Source organism: Hesperophylax consimilis, chromosome 16 (genome assembly GCF_061612785.1).
Source record: "Hesperophylax consimilis isolate HC1 chromosome 16, BYU_Hcon_1.0, whole genome shotgun sequence".
NCBI lineage: Eukaryota > Metazoa > Arthropoda > Insecta > Trichoptera > Limnephilidae > Hesperophylax > Hesperophylax consimilis.
The window spans coordinates 34,064,101-34,080,494 of NC_142851.1; the positions used below are offsets into that span (position 1 = coordinate 34,064,101).

The 16,394-nt window shown below is 36.8% G+C and overlaps 1 protein-coding gene across 1 annotated transcript in view; it reads left to right on the plus strand.

Annotated features, from left to right (window-relative positions):
* Rat1 (5'-3' exoribonuclease 2 Rat1) overlaps positions 1-6,564 on the plus strand; it is an 86,390-nt gene extending 79,826 nt beyond the window's left edge. The window contains exon 17 of the mRNA XM_089640766.1: positions 4,418-6,564. Coding sequence (XP_089496892.1) covers positions 4,418-4,830 — 413 coding nt within the window. The 3' untranslated portion in view covers positions 4,831-6,564. The remainder of the gene's footprint in view (positions 1-4,417) is intronic.
* Positions 6,565-16,394: the final 9,830 nt, after the last annotated feature.

The following is a 16,394-nucleotide window of genomic DNA, read 5'->3' on the forward strand; positions in this document are numbered from 1 at the left end:
ATTTCAATGCGTTGCTGAAGTGTGTATCGTTCCATTTTTATTAATGGCGTAGTTTCTACTTGTCAAATGTCAAAAAATGACAGCTTCAAAGTAACATCTACCGAAATAGCGGGCTATTCAAAATAAAACCTCTTATTGGAAAACCCTGTATTATCTTATTCTTCAGTGATTAATATTAACATTCATGGGTATTACCTTTAAAATTTATTAAAAAAATTATTCCAATAAAATTGAACCTACCTGCTTATTTAATTTTACATTTGAAAATCGAATCTTTACTGAACTTAACAGGTATAATTAATTTCTCAGGTAGTTTGCAACTTGCAACACATAATGAGTAGGCTGCAGGTACTTGTGAACAATGCGCCGTTTGGGCGGGGGCGGTGTGAGCCGCTCCACTAGCCGCCCTATTCAAGAAGGCAGTGAGGGCCGATGTGTCGATGTCGTCTCTGATCCCCGCCGCACAATAGCGGGACTAATGCAAATCCGCGATTAAACACTCCCGGGCGGCACTGGGCGGGGAGCGAGAAGCCACCAGCTAGAGCCCGATGGGCTGCAAGGAGAAAGGAATTGTTTCAATACGTACTTATCGCTAGCGAACAGATTCCGCCATATGCATTCATTATTTATTTATATATACGCCTAAAAAGGCTTTTACATAAAAGTGATACATGATGCAGTGTACATAGGAGAATATCTGTATTATACAGGAGATACTGACAGTAAATAGATTTAATCCATTGTAAAGTAGGTACAAAATACACAGATGTAAAATTGTGATTTCGAGTATTGGTTACAAGATCTGTCTTGTAAGCCACACAGACCACCAGGGAATAATTAATTCCCTATGAAAAAATGGATTAATTACAAATTTCACTCTGCAGGAAAAGTAACAAATCATAATCCAGCCACCAAATACATAAAAACAGAAGACTCACCGAATCTATCACTCGCATTGAGTTTTGCAGCGATTCCTTTATCTCCAAATTCGGCAGCGGACGGCAATCGGCACAATAACACTTGCATTCGCGCCATGAAATTATAATCTGACACGACAAGCTCTCAAGAGAGTAGAATTTTGAATAAAAAAAGAATTTACTTATTGTAATTCTAAAGTACTGTCACTTTATTGTGACAAAATATTTTAATCCTTTAGTCTTAAATCGACCAAACTGGAATAGTTGTGCCCTCTTTTGTCAAATAATATAATTCGGATGAATCCAGCTGATTAATGCATATATGACTTAATTCATTATCACTTTACATGTAGAGCGAAATCTATGCGAGAATTACAAGAGAGGTCTATAGTATCAGTATTTTTAATTTTAAGTTTAAAATATTATTTCAAACTAATTTTAAGTCTACTGCTTCTCCAAGTATAATGAGAAAATATTAAGAAATGATTAAAAAAAAAGAAAACTAAATAGGTATGAAGCAATATTAGTAAAACTTAAGAGTAACATAAAGTAAAAAAGAAATTAGAACAACACTACATTTAAGACAAATCATTAAAACTAATTTACAACGCTACTCTAATTTGTAGGATTCGACAGTGTTGGTATAGATTATGCTTAATTCTATAAATGGAGTCAATAAATAAATCAATAGAACCTCCATGCTTGTTGCCCAGATCATGCATCCTATTGGTCAGTGAGTGTGTCTGATAGTTGGTCGTGTATGTATTGCAGAAGAATGTTATATTTTGTATTGTATTCCTAGTCGGCACATGGAGTTTAATAGTGGCAACGATGGCAGGACTATCAATTAAGTTGTTAAGACTCTGTGTAACACAACCAGGTCTGAAATAATTCTCCTGTCGGACAGTGTTATTAGATGCAATTGATTCATCAAACTGACATAATTAATGTAATCAATAGGAATTCTGAGCTTAAAATTTACGTACTTAAGAAATTTGTGCTGAACTCTTTCTATATTATTGGAGTGAACTTTATATAAAGGGGACCAAATAGGTGAATTATACTCCAATTGACTTCTGACTAATGAAATATAGAGGGTTCTCATACAATCTATCGACTTAAAATCGTACATTATGAAATAAACCTCCAATAACATTATATTATAACAAATTATTATAAGCAATAATTAGTCACCTGAAATATCCATACAAATTTAAAATATTTCCCGAGTAAAAATAAATGCCACCGACGGGAATTGAACCCGCACATATACTTTATTTTACTAGACTTGTAAAAAGACTTTAAAAAAATAGCTCGATTATTTCAAAGGCAAGATGTGTTCTACTCGCAGTATTTAATGAAGGCATCAAAACTATTTTGAAGCTATCACAATTTTAAACCAAAAACACATGATTTTGTATAACTTCGTAGTGCTTGGCCTTAAGTAAAATATTTTAACTTTTGATGTAAAGCCTTCTACTAAATGCTGCACTCAATGCCGACTAAATAATTGGTTCTTGCTCGCATTTCCTTTATAAAGTTCGATATCTGAGAATTAGTATTTGGTACTGATAGATAGTACTGTGTATTAACTGTGACTGGTTCTGGATTTCGCACACTGGACTATTAATATGCAATTAAATGATAGTAATGTCACTTTATATCTGATGTATTTGGAGTGTGTCTCTACTATATGTGTGAGTGCATAGCATAGTGCATAGTGCATAGTGCATAGTGCATAGTGCATAGTGCAACCTTCCGCAGTGACCGCAATGTTGAGTGACCATTTCAAGCCGTTCCTTTAAAAGCCAAAGTGAACTATTTCTAATGGATTGTGAAGTGGCGTTTGCACTTTTACACTTTATAAACCAATCCCTCAAGTTTTTTAGGCAAATAATTGCAAACGCTGAAACTGCCCGTAAAAATATTGTACCCAAATCAATTTAAAGCCATTGAGAGATAATTTATGTTTGAGACTTCTTATAATCAGTATTTGTTGTGATTTTTACTTCACTTCTCTGCCTCTTCCCTCGCGGACTTTGCCACCATTGCTTCGATAAGTCACACATACATCTCATTTCTTATATGTACGAATAAAGGTAGATATAATACTCGTATATACGGAGACAAAAGATCCGGTTAAAAAGGTGATAGCATGCCAATTTTCTGTTAAAATATTAGTCGTTCAGAATATATGGAGAACATGTGTTCTTTTCCAATAAATTTGTCAATAAATGTCATGACGGAATGCGACAACATCAATTTGTCCGTATCAATATTTGAAGACATGTTCCGCCGTCCTCATAAAACATTCGCTTTTAACTGATACTTTGTTAGGAACTCTGTCAATTCATTTGTGACTGAACTATTTCATATCAGTAATTATTCTCCATGTAATATAAACATTACTGATACCTCGCCTTTTTGCCGTTTCATATAAAAATGATTAATAAAAATTCGCAGTTTCATAATGTTTTTTCTAATTGCAGTCGGAACCTTTAGTTTCATGGAAGTGTACGTGTACATGTTAATTATTCTGTGGTTAACTTCTGTATTTGAATATAAAGCTTGGTGTTTTCTCTTTCTAACTCCGTTTAGATCATATTTCTCACTACGACAGAAAGGGAAACAACGATTTATATAAGACCATGTGAGCTGTTCTGAAAAGCGAACAAATTAGCTAGAGGAATTCGATTTTTCTTGGTTTAGAGGCAACTTGTAAGTTAATTAATAGAAATAATATTTTTCCTACCTAATATGTATATATGTTAAAAGGTGAATGTTATCTTCAAAAACTGTTTTTTTCGTGGCACAGTTAGTTTTAAGGGAATAATCACACGGGTCAATATTTTATGATAATCTTTAAATCCACATTCAATTAGCTGTTGGACATTATGAATAACACAAGAAGTGCCGCGTGAAGGGCGTGTTTTGTGATCCAACTATAGGCCTCCTATACGGCGCCTATATTTCCATACAAAACTGTGTTTCATCATGATTACGAAATTAGTAATTATTCAAGTGTAAGAGAGACAGACCGCGTGCTAAACGGTCTAGAACCAATAGGTACTAAGTCGGTTACACGCTTCTATAATCTTTTACATTGTATACCTACCTAGTTATTCCACTTTTATATAGATGTAGGTATGTAGATATTTCACCTGAAAATTAATATTTTTCTGTTACACATAAAGCAAGTAAATATATATGTATATTTTGAAAACTGAAATAGCTGCTTAAAATAAAATTACAAAACCTTTTGGGGTAGATATTTCTCTCTGTAAAATCGCTACTCAATTACAAACAACCGATTATTTTCGTTGTAACACAAATTTGTTGTTAAAAATTAAAATTTCGGCCAAGAAGCGTCGTTTACGATGTTTTATTTTATATTTTTCTTTCCCAACCAAACAAATTTGCCGTGCCATGATATGTTATATGATATCAGCAACGGAGTTTAGTGTGATAAAATATTTATTTGTATGTTTTCTTGTCCACAGGAAATAGTTACGGAGGGCGGGGCTCATATAACTCTGGCCGCGGCGGCTCCGAGCCCAAGCGCTCCCGCTTCGACGACCAGTCATCGGGTACGGGCGGGTACAACAGTTCATCCCGCGGCGGGTATAACTCCAGCGACAGAGGCTACCAGTCTAGAGACAGCAGGGGCGGCGGCGGCGGCGGGGGCGGGGGCGGGGGCTACCAGGGCAGGAACAACTACAACCAGAGAGACAGCAACCCCAGCCAGAGGGGCCACAACCCCAGCTCCGGGGGATATAACTCCAGAGACGGTGGCTCCAGGGGAGGCTACAACCAGAACAGAGACAGTTCTCAGAGCCGTGGCGGCTACAGGGGCAGGGGGGCCCAGGGACAGTCCAGGGATTCCCAGAACCAATGGGGGTACCAGAGGCGTTAATATTTGGTCTAATATTAATTAGGTGTCTAAATAATATATAATGGTAACACCGCCGCATATCCCTAACATAAAAACAAAATCTGTTCATGCTGACCATTAAAACGCTCTGTGCTCTTCTGTAGACAGGACAAGTGTTACACGCTCAGTCTGGGATCAGTCCAGCCAATAATTCCAGACGGATGAAACATATTTTAATATCCGTCGACCCGGTTCATCAGTCCGTTGGTCAATTTACACATTCTACTTTCAGTGTGTCGTCATTATGGACTCGACTGAGGCCAGACCTAGCGTGTAACACCCACAATGACTAAATGAAATACCTAAGAAAACACCCACGATCTCTCTTTCGATTCAGTCTGTAATTGTGGTCAGAATGACATCAAACTGATCGCATAATGTATTGAATGGCGTACTGATTAACCGGATTGACACATTTTAATCAGTCTGAAATTATGGACTGAAATGATGTCAGACTGGGCGTGTAACACACGTCTAATGCTGTTGCTTATACATAACGTCTAAAAAATGCGATGTCAGATGAATAAATTAGTTTAATGACAGATTCCATGTAAGCCTCAATCCATTTCCCTATGGACCTAGACTCTGAACGATCCTTGTGTACTTGGCTGCAACTGATCTGTTTCTTTTGGCTTTGTGCTTAGTCCCATTTTCCAAAAATATTTTGCAATGAAAACCATAGTTTTACAGATGGACGAAATTGTTTTATGTTACTCTTGGTTGATGGGGGTCGGCGGACAGTGTAAAGGCTATATTTCCCATGCTTTTAAAATTATCTTAGAGTTACACTGCGCTTTTTATGATCAGTGTTTGCAGATTTCTTGTTCGGAAAAATATGTTGAAGCGTTTTACCTACTATTTGATAGCTCCGGGATTTCGTGGTAATCCCGGTGCAGTGATAAAAGTATATTTAACCTCAATGTATTTAGTGCAATGTTTGAAATTTGTCGTCATGTTCTAATGTTGATCGATTTTCGATCAGCAATTATTGTTTTTGACAAAGCGGCAATTTGTGTAGTATCTCGGACCTACTGCATTTTTATATTGTGATGTCAATTTTGCGTGAAATATTTTTGTAAGTGCTCGAGCTCTCGAGTGTAAATAAATTCTAAGAAATTCATATTTATTGTGCAGAACATATCGTATGAAAATTTATAAATACAAATTTATTTAACGTTTTTTACGTTATTATAACATTAAAAACCTTAAATAATACAAAAAATTATACATAAGACTATATTTTAAAAATTCTAAATAGTATTTACTGTAAAAATACCTTAATTTGACCCTTAAATGATAACTTTGCCTCATTTGAAAAAAAATGTAACTTTGATTTTTTTCACATTTCATGAAGTATGTTTGCATTCAGATATGTTTTCGAAATATGTATTTCAAACTCATTTTGTTAGGTGGTTTGCAAAGTATAGCAATATTATGATGTATAACTAACTACATTTTTTTTGTTTGATTAGATATGTTTTCAGGTATGTTGTTTTTCGTGACAGATAAAAAAAACTGTTAACCTGTATTTTATTGCTCCCACCTTTATATGTATTACATTATTGAACGGGTTGACAAACATTGAGAAAATGTAGATGAATGAGATAACCGTATGTTATGTGTTAAGATCTATTTCATTTCAGTGTATATTATTGTTCCATACAGGTACACATAATGTTATAATTAAGTCAATAAAAAATAACGGATTATTATGTACGTCTTGCGTTTTATTGTCATTTTATCGCTATTTGAAATATTATATTGTATTCCCGTATGCCCGATGTCACCTGAGATTGGATTGGAGTGGAGGAAGGTATTTTATTTAAGTACATAAAACAGGCATGGTGCCCAAGAATTTACATACATGGATGTTTAAATACATAACAATAACAAATAATAGTAACAAAAATAGTAACAAAATGAATTAGCTAAATATGCAGAAGTAAATAACAAATAAGAATGGGTAAAAGGTAAATACAAATATGTTCATAAACGATTTGTTATTGTCACACCTGTACTGGTGAGATACTTATTAGGTAGGTACAATGTTGCTTCTCATTAAATAAAGGGTTTCATCACAATATCAGCTTAATATGATTAAAGGTAATACATTTTTTTGAAGTGTTTAAATTGGTCATTAAAAATGTCTATTTCATTATTAGAGCCATGTATATTGTATAATGTCATAATTTCGTAATGTTCGCGGTACAGGGGAAAAATATCCTGTATTTGTGTGGTAGGCTTTAATATAGAAAATGTCTTTCATCCTCCTTGTTGATTTTCTTGATGGAATATTGATGTTAATTTGGGATAAAATGTTTGGTGTATCAACTGATGCATGTATATACGCATGCATCGGAAGGTGGATATCAAGGTTGACTAGAGTACAGGCAGATCTTGAAGTGTTACATGATCAAGTCAGTGCCATGGAGCAACGACAACGAGCATGACTGCAAATATCGGCGAGTGTTGTTGATGCACATTGTTACTGCTGATTAGTGTATTGTTTTACCGCAAGCATATAATAGACAAGAGTGATTGGACTATTGTAAACAGTGAAGTTTACTTAGCGACAGCACTGACAGATAGAACCCTGTTGCTCTGATTTTCATAGTAAGTAGGTTTTATCTGTAAGTTTAAAAATAGTTAACTCGTAGATACATAAGCACAGACTTCACCACAATCTTCAAACATCGGCCCCTGGTAATAAGACACTGAACGCTCTCCAAAACGTTGGCTGAAGAAGGAGAAGGCCTGAAACTTACCGATATTAAATATTGGAAATTAATAAGAATCCCATCAAATCATTCTTAATCCGGTTAAAAGCGGGATTGCAGGCCCTTAACGAATGAATTGATAGGTTTTCTGTTAAACTTTTAGTAAAAGAAGAATGCATTATCACGGCATCGGAACAAGTGTTCATAAAAATCATTATATTTTCGCATTTCGTAATTAAATATTATCAAGGAAAATGTAGATGCATGAAAACATGATACGATATATATGAGAAATTGACGAAAAAATATCAGGAAACGGCCTGCAATCCCGTTTTTAACCGGATTACGAATAATTTGAAGAGATTTTTAATAAATCAGATATATAGTGTATATATATATATATTTTTTAAGACAAACATTCCCGAGTTACGAATAACCTGACAATATTTGAAAATCTCCTACTATCACCACAGAAAGCGGAAAATGTTGCTTGTGTTGTGATGGAGGACTTAGCCAGCCGAGGAATTGAACACACTACCCAAGCGCGATGTCAACTCGGCCACCGACCGGTCATATTATATACCTATTCATTTTTCTCCGTGAAAAATGGCATAATAACCCAAAGAATAATCACGATAATGAATTTCAAATCACAATAAAAAAGTCTTCAATTAAAATGTAATCGAATGCATAATGTTTCCAACTGTTTCCTTTTTACCAAACCTCCTTTATGTCAATTTTCCTGGCGCATTCAAACCCGCAAGACAATACAAAAAGCACTCGAAACACCCGAATCTCGCACTCAACACTCTTGTGGCAAAGAAAGCAGCAGAAATTTGCAAAAACGCCATCTGCCATCTGTGGGTAACTCTCCGAAGTAGCGGAGCAGTGCGAACACAGCAACTAAACGGGAAACGCTGCAGCTTCGAGGCAGTCAATAGTCTATGGCAGTTTTCCCTCGAACGCGAGTGAACAATGGCAGCAATCGGGAATTAAGCCGAATAAAAAGGTTCCGCTCGTTCACGAACCATTTATTCTTCAAGTGTTAACGGACACGTATTTGTTCTCGTTTTTTTAACGGGGCCGACAGATTTGTCGATTTTTTGCCATTCCGGTACTTAAAAATGCAGGCGAATTAAAATTGACGAAACAATGGAGATTGGACGGAGCAATTGTTTCTTGATTGCCGCTTCAATACTTATTAATGTTTCTATCAAAAACGGTTCTTTGAAGGCCACTCTCAAGAGAGAATTTCCGTACCCCGCTTAATTATTAAATATGCTCAAATTATTGAAATAATAATTAGGTTCAACTTAATTAGTCTCTACAAGAAACAACAATTTACGTCGGGGAGATAGAAAAAACAAGCACAAAATAGGTTCTTAGTTATTTCATTAATGATCTATTCTAATGTTGAAGCGAAACATTACGGCACTCGTCACATTATACTAACAAGGTCAAACATAGCGTAAAAACACGGGAAATTTTTTAATTTGATTCAAAAAAGTGGAACTTTGATGCATCTTTTACCATCTCCCCCGACGTAAATAGTGTTATTTGTGTTTTAATATAGTAAATAATGACATCACAGAGCGATAAGCTTTCCGAAAAAATTTTCTTTGAAAAATTAATTATTTATTTCAATAATTTGGAAGTACGGAAATTTTTACCCAATATCTTTTACAATCTCTTGTTCTTATAAAAGTCGAACACGTTTTTCATTTTGGTGGACAAAGCGAGATATTACAAACTTTTCGCACAAGAGTCTTGACTGTCCGAGCCAGTGTAGCTATGTCATGTTGTGAGGCAGAAGGAAATAGGCGGGGAAACAGAAAGTTTAGGAATACCTGGCTATTCAGATCTGGTCACCAACCACTGTTAAGGATATTTCAAGAGTCATTTGGTAGAAGCAGTCTGGGAAGAATTGAGAAGCTCAGAGAAGACTGCATGATTAAGTGAACCAAATATTTTAATAGAGCCACACGGAGAAAAATAATACTATATTTTTTTTAACCGGATTACCAATAATTTGAAGAGATTTAAATTAACAATGCTCATTTTTTTCCCCTGCATTTCACAGAATAGCAGAAGGGTATGTGTAAGACGACGTATGGATGTGAATGAGACAAGGAGTGTACGACAAGACCGATTTGTTTGGCGGTCCGTCCTCTCTGCCTACCCCTTTAGAGAAACGGCGTGATTGTTGTTTAGTTAAAGACTTTCACAATGCAGTGAGAAATTTGGGCAGTCTATATAATATTTGACATCATTATTGTTTTGAGTTCATGTTAACATAAACGTAATCTGAAATAAATGTGTAATGCGTAGAAGTTAACGCCAACCCCTTGTGCCCCCAAACAATGGTCCACCATTGAACACTTCCTTGGCGAAGGGCAGAGCCCGGGCCCCATTGTGTGCAGAGGACAGAAAAGGATCAGATAGGGCACTGAAAAGTTAATTCAAATAATAATAAAAGCAACCTAAGTGGTAAATAAAAATGTTGTTACGTAGCTTTCATATTATTACTTATTTCAATAATGTTCTATTTTTTGTTTTACTACCCTTATACCTTTCTTATCCCTCATTTAAAAATTATTTACTGTGTCAGCTAAATTTATCACAATTATCTGAACGTAGAATAGTTTGATGACTTAACTTGTTTATATAAATTCAATAATTGACAGCCATGAAGCTTGAATTATTTCCATATACCTCGCAAACCAACATCTACCGTATTATTGGAACAACTCCAACACGGAATCACAATTGTATACGCCTGTGATTATAAGGATGTTTTTGATGTATTTAACGCATCAATTACGAAATGTAAACAGGTATTAGAGTATTTACTTATATATTTATATCAATGTGTGGTTTATGGGTTGTGTTCATCGCTTTGCCTCTCTGAGTGAAGATTGTGACTCGTATTTATTTAAATCAATAGGTGGTTTCTGGGTTGTGTTCATCGCTTTGCCTCACTGGGCGAGGATTGTGACTCGTATGTATTTATAGATTTATATAAATAGGTAGTTTCTGGGTTGTGTTCATCGCTTTGCCTCCCTGGGTGACGATTGTGACTCGTATTTATTACATAAATAGGTAGTTTCTGGGTTGTGTTCATCGCTTGGGTGAGGATTGTGACTCGTATTTATTTATAGATTTATGTCAGTAGGTTGTTTCTGGGTTGTGTTCATCGCTTTGCTTCTCTGGGTGAAGATTCTGACTAGTATTTAATATTGAATTATGTTTTATGTGTTGAATTACGTTTGTAGTTATTTTTAAAATCTTTGAATATTGTTTAGGTACACATTATTTTCTTTTAATCATAATTTTCTTTTTGTATATAAATACTCTTCCCATAAACACGAGCTACTGGAGCTCAACTTATATCGTAGTAGAATAATTAGGAAAAAAAAACATTATATAATTTTGCACACTGTTATAATTTGAAATGTTATATTATTATGTAATAAATATATAAAAATCCCTTTTTTAATGCAGCCCTGCCCTACATTTGTCTGTCGAGGACCACTTGAAGCCGCCGGAGAACAATCCGTTAAAACAAACACGACATCTGCACACCGGAACATTGGGCATTGGAACATTGGAACTCTGGTCTGGCACATTAGGACTTTGGGGGCGATCAATCTATACACTCACTCTCTCGACGGTAATGACTTGAATTTACACACGGACAAAACTTATCATATGAAATACTGTTAATATATTAAAAATCTGGTCAAATTATTCGTTTTCCTGTTAAAAATGGGACTGCAGGACTGCCCTGGTATTGCAGAGGTGTGCTGCGGAAATAGTTCCAGTTTTGACAAAGCTCTTCAAAATGTCCCTGAAGTGTGGCACTGTGCCCTCTGGTTGGAAAAAAGCGGTAATTCACCCTATTCCCAAGAAAGGTGACCGCTCCAACCCGGCCAACTACCGCCCCATAGCGATCACATCAGTTCTGTCCAAAGTGATGGAACGTGTGATCAACGACAAACTGCTCACATACCTCGAGAAGAACAAAATTATCAACGACCGTCAATACGGATTCCGGCGGAACCGCTCGTGCGGTGATCTTCTCGCGTATGTGACGCATGTTTGGGGGCGGTGCCTGGAACGTCACGGTGAGACCCAAACGGTCGCACTAGACATATCCAAGGCCTTTGACCGGGTCTGGCACCGAGGACTTGTCAACAAATTGCATTCTTACGGACTTCCCGCATCCCTGTGTACGTGGATTGCTGACTTTTTAAGGGATAGGTCGATTCAGGCGGTTGCTGACGGTTTCACCTCTTCCTCGCACTCCATAAATGCTGGCGTCCCACAGGGATCGGTTCTGTCTCCGACTTTGTTTTTGTTGCACATCAATGACCTTTTGACATGTGCACCGATTCATTGTTACGCGGATGACAGTACAGTTCATGATAGCTTTTTGTTTGACAAGCCCCCAAAGGGCACACAAACTCCAACGGCTCGGAGGGCTTTGAAGCAGAGAATGGACGGTTATCTCGAGAGTATTTCCTCCTGGGGTAAAAATAATCTCGTCGAATTTAATGTTTCAAAGACCCAATCCTGTCTGATTACGTCTAAAAGGGATCCAAATGATAATCTAGTCTCCTTCAACGGAAGCAATCTTCCGAACAGGCCTTCCATTGATATGCTTGGTGTAACTATAAGTGACCAGCTCAGGTACGGGGGCTCCATCGAAGCTAGAGTAAAGTTGGCCTCTCAGAAGCTGGGCGTACTGTACAGGGCCCGCAGATACTTTAATAGTACACAACTGCTCACCCTGTACAAATCGCAAGTGCGCCCTACTGTCGAATTTGGCAGCCATCTCTGGTCTGGAGCCCCAAAATACCTGAAAAAAACCCTTGACTCTGTGCAGAAACGGGCGGTCCGTTTGATAGATTCCCCAATCTTAACAAACGGACTGCAATCTTTAGAGCACAGGCGTCAGGTAGGTATGCTGTCCTTGTTCTATCGGTATTACAATGGAAGATGCTCTGAAGAACTAGCGTCATTGATCCCTTCGGCACCGGTGCGTAGTCGGGATACACGCCAAACGCGCGCCCAACATTTGTACACAGTTGACACTTGTCACATGAGAACGGGTCGCTTCTACGATTCGTTCTTAAGTTCAACAGCTCGGCTGTGGAACGAACTGCCGGCCTCTGTGTTTCCTCCCTCCTACAACATGGGACTCTTCAAGACCCATGTTCACTCCTTCCTCTCCACAAAAAGACCCTCCACACAGCATCCCCAAAGATGACATAGGCCCTGAGGGAAATTATTTTCTTCAGGGCCTCCTGTGTGGAGTAAATATAAAAAAAAAAAAAAAAAAAAAATAACGAATGAATTGAAAGAGTTCCTGATAAATTAACAGTCAAAAGCAAATGTTTTTTGAGGACGTTGGTACACGTGTTCATACAAATACTGATATTGATATACTTATTATGTAGCATTCCGTCATGATATCTATTAGGAAAAGAACACGTGTTCTCGATATATTCTGAATGACTAATATTTTATCAGGAAGTTAGCATGCTGTCACTTTTTTAACAGGATCATTTTTCTCCGTGCACATTACATTTCGTTCAACTTATTATAAATTAAATAATAATGAAACACGTTTCGTTTATTTCGGTCTTTGTTTTTAAATTAGCACTGAGAAAAGAAATTTCCCTCGGGGCCTATTTCATCTTGGGGATGCTGTGTAGGGGGTCTTTTTAGGGAAAAGGAGAGTAAGTTCTAGGAAAGAAAAAGGTATCGGTGGGGGTAGGAATCTGGGAGTCAACGAATGACGGACGTTTGAATACATCTATCTGCGGTACAAGGCGATGGGTCGAGAGAGTCCGGCTAGAGAGGTCAAAAGGTCTCCCTCAAGATGGGCAAACGCATCCGCCGCCAAGACCTAGACAAACCTCATCCATGAACCCGGGCACCCGAGGCTAAGTCACCAAACGTAGCAAACCACTTGGGGTTACCTTTGGCAGGGGTGTTGGTTATCCAATAAATGGTCCCCGGGGCGGCGGTAATCATACCCTCCTCCCAAATTTGAACAATACATCAAATTTCAAAGTTAATATTCAAGTTCTGTAATTATTTCAGTCCTGTGGAGAAACTGGCCCATATTGATATAATAAGAAAACTTCAATAGAACTTTCAAAAAACTTGAAAATTAGATTTGATATGCTTGGATTTCCATATCATGACGAAATGTGAAGATATTCGGGTTTTCATGAACACGTGTTCAGCATCGTGATAATACAGGGTGCGGCAAAATAGACAGTGCAGTTTTGAAAGGCTCATAAAAAAACGGCGGAACTTACGGAAGTGGGGTTTATTTTATTTTATTCTGTACATCATGCCGTTTAATGCATCAAGTCCTGAAGATGACAACAGAAAAATGATGGTTCCCAGCAGCGATACATCGATGAAGGTAATTTTGGCACATCTCGATGGGTATAGATATCGACGATTTCCTCCCGAATTCGATCCTCGGATTCTCCCAATCGGTGTAGGTACCAGCCCTCCATTGTGGACTGCTAGCTTCATTGGACATTTTTTTGTTATTGCCAACCGCATTCAGTTCATTCATGGAGTCATTAATGGAGTTACCCGCATTTACCCTTCTTACGATATCTGTAACAGCCTTTCCATCTCTCGTAAATAAATATATTTCCCAAATACACAAACTCATTCACCTGTTCCAAGTATTCATCCTTCGCAATTATATTAATTGGTATATTAATTTATTCTCATTTATTAGGTAAACCATAAACATTCACCTTTCAATACGTCCTTCAATAATAATGCAAAATCCGGAAAGGAATCAGAAATACTTTCTCTATGGTGAAGAACGTCTTCACCTCGAGCACCATCCACAGTCACATGAATAATCCTAGTTCTCTTCCTCTCTTGGCGAATCGATATTTCCGCCACAACATGACACCACTAGACACCCACGGTACCTACCCACCAGATAGCGGGCCGGCCCTCCCTAGCGACGGAACGTCCCGCTCTATGAAACTTCTTTACAAGAAAAACCGCCATTTTTCCTGCGCGCTGGAAAGCCAATTTTCTCGGAGTTCTTATTATATTTTAGTGGCGTGGGTTTGCTTTTGAATCCATGATTTATATACGAATACTTGTAATTTATAATCTACAATTTTAATTGCTGACGGAGTGTTTGATTTCCGTTGTTCATTCCCTACGTTGTTCATTCCCTAAATTAATAGTTTTGTCAAGTTATGTTTAGCGATTATTTTAATAGCAAAACCTACCAAAATCAAAGTAGATACAGAAGATGCATTACTGCCACGCACCCTTGAGGTGATTATGAACAAAAAGGGCGCTATACAAATCATCAAAATATTATTATTCCCTGTTGTGATGTGTCTGTGTAATTGTAGCACCGCTCCTGTCAGTAGACATCGGGACTACAAGTGTAAAAACAATGGTTTTCCCGTTCGTCAGTTTCTCTTTTCGGTAGATTAGATCGTCTTTCTGTATTTTCATCGTTTTTTTCAATTTGAGTTCGGTGACCCCGGGGTCCGTGAAACTGTTAAATTTGTTGTTTTGTGAAAAGTATCAACATTTCCAAAGTAGTGATTTGTTATTTTATGAAATATTGTGGAAAAGTGTAAATCAGAGTGGTTTAACTCCGATCCTAAATTAGAACTGAAATATTGTGACGTCATATGATTGCCTATATTGTATAGTATAATAAGTAGGCTCCGAATGATAATTTTACTGTCTATATATTGGTATATCTATGGTTTTTTAGGACAAATTTATATCATAGACGAAGCCCGAAGATATCGAACTAGTGAGTGATTTTTTTTTTTTTTTTTTTTTTTTTAAAGAAAGACAAACATTCCCAGGTTACGAATAACCCAACAATGTTTGAAAATCTCCTACTACCACCACAGAAAGCCGAAAATGTTGCTTGTGTTGTGATGGAGGACTTAGCCAGCCGAGGAATCGAACACGCGACGCTCGGGTGAGACCCAAGCGCTATGCCCACTCAACCACTGACCGGTTATTAATTATTTATGGTGTAAATGAATCAGTCTCAAATCAGTTCATAAACTAGTACCTACCTTCGTAATATTATTAAATTGAACTGCTCTACTGAACCTAGCTATCTGATTTGCTCCGATCAGAAGACTCCACAGAAAAAAAATGTGTTTTTAAATTTTCTTTAAGTTTTAATTTTTTCCGCGTGAATCATCCATTAGCAAAAGAATGACAAACTGCACCGGTTACGAATAACCTGATATATTTTATTTCTTCCTATGTTACTTAATTCTACAACAAAATCCCAATCTCATTCATAACAATATTATAATATTTAGGTACATCAAAAAAAAGACATACGTAAATCAGAAATTGAAAATATATTTACACCAAATACAGACGAAACCGAAACAACATAACTGCACTTAAAAAAACACCACGTAATAAATACATTTATAATTATTTCAGAAAAAACACTAGAAGTCGGGATTTATTTCAGTGGAGAAATTTTGGGACTAACTACCATACTATATATTCCTCTTTACCCAGAATACTTACCTACTGGGGGAAATAATTATATTTATCTTCATTTTTCGACTTGGCAAATACGAAAAATTACTGGAATTACTGGATGTTTAGTAATTTATAATAAAAACTGTATATTTTTTACTGTTCATGTGTAAAAGCCCCTAAAAAGGGCGTTACTTAGTAAATTAATTAATAATATATATATATATATATATATATATTTTTTTTTTTATATTAACTCCACACAGGAGGCCCTGACGAAAATAATTTCCCTCAGGGCCT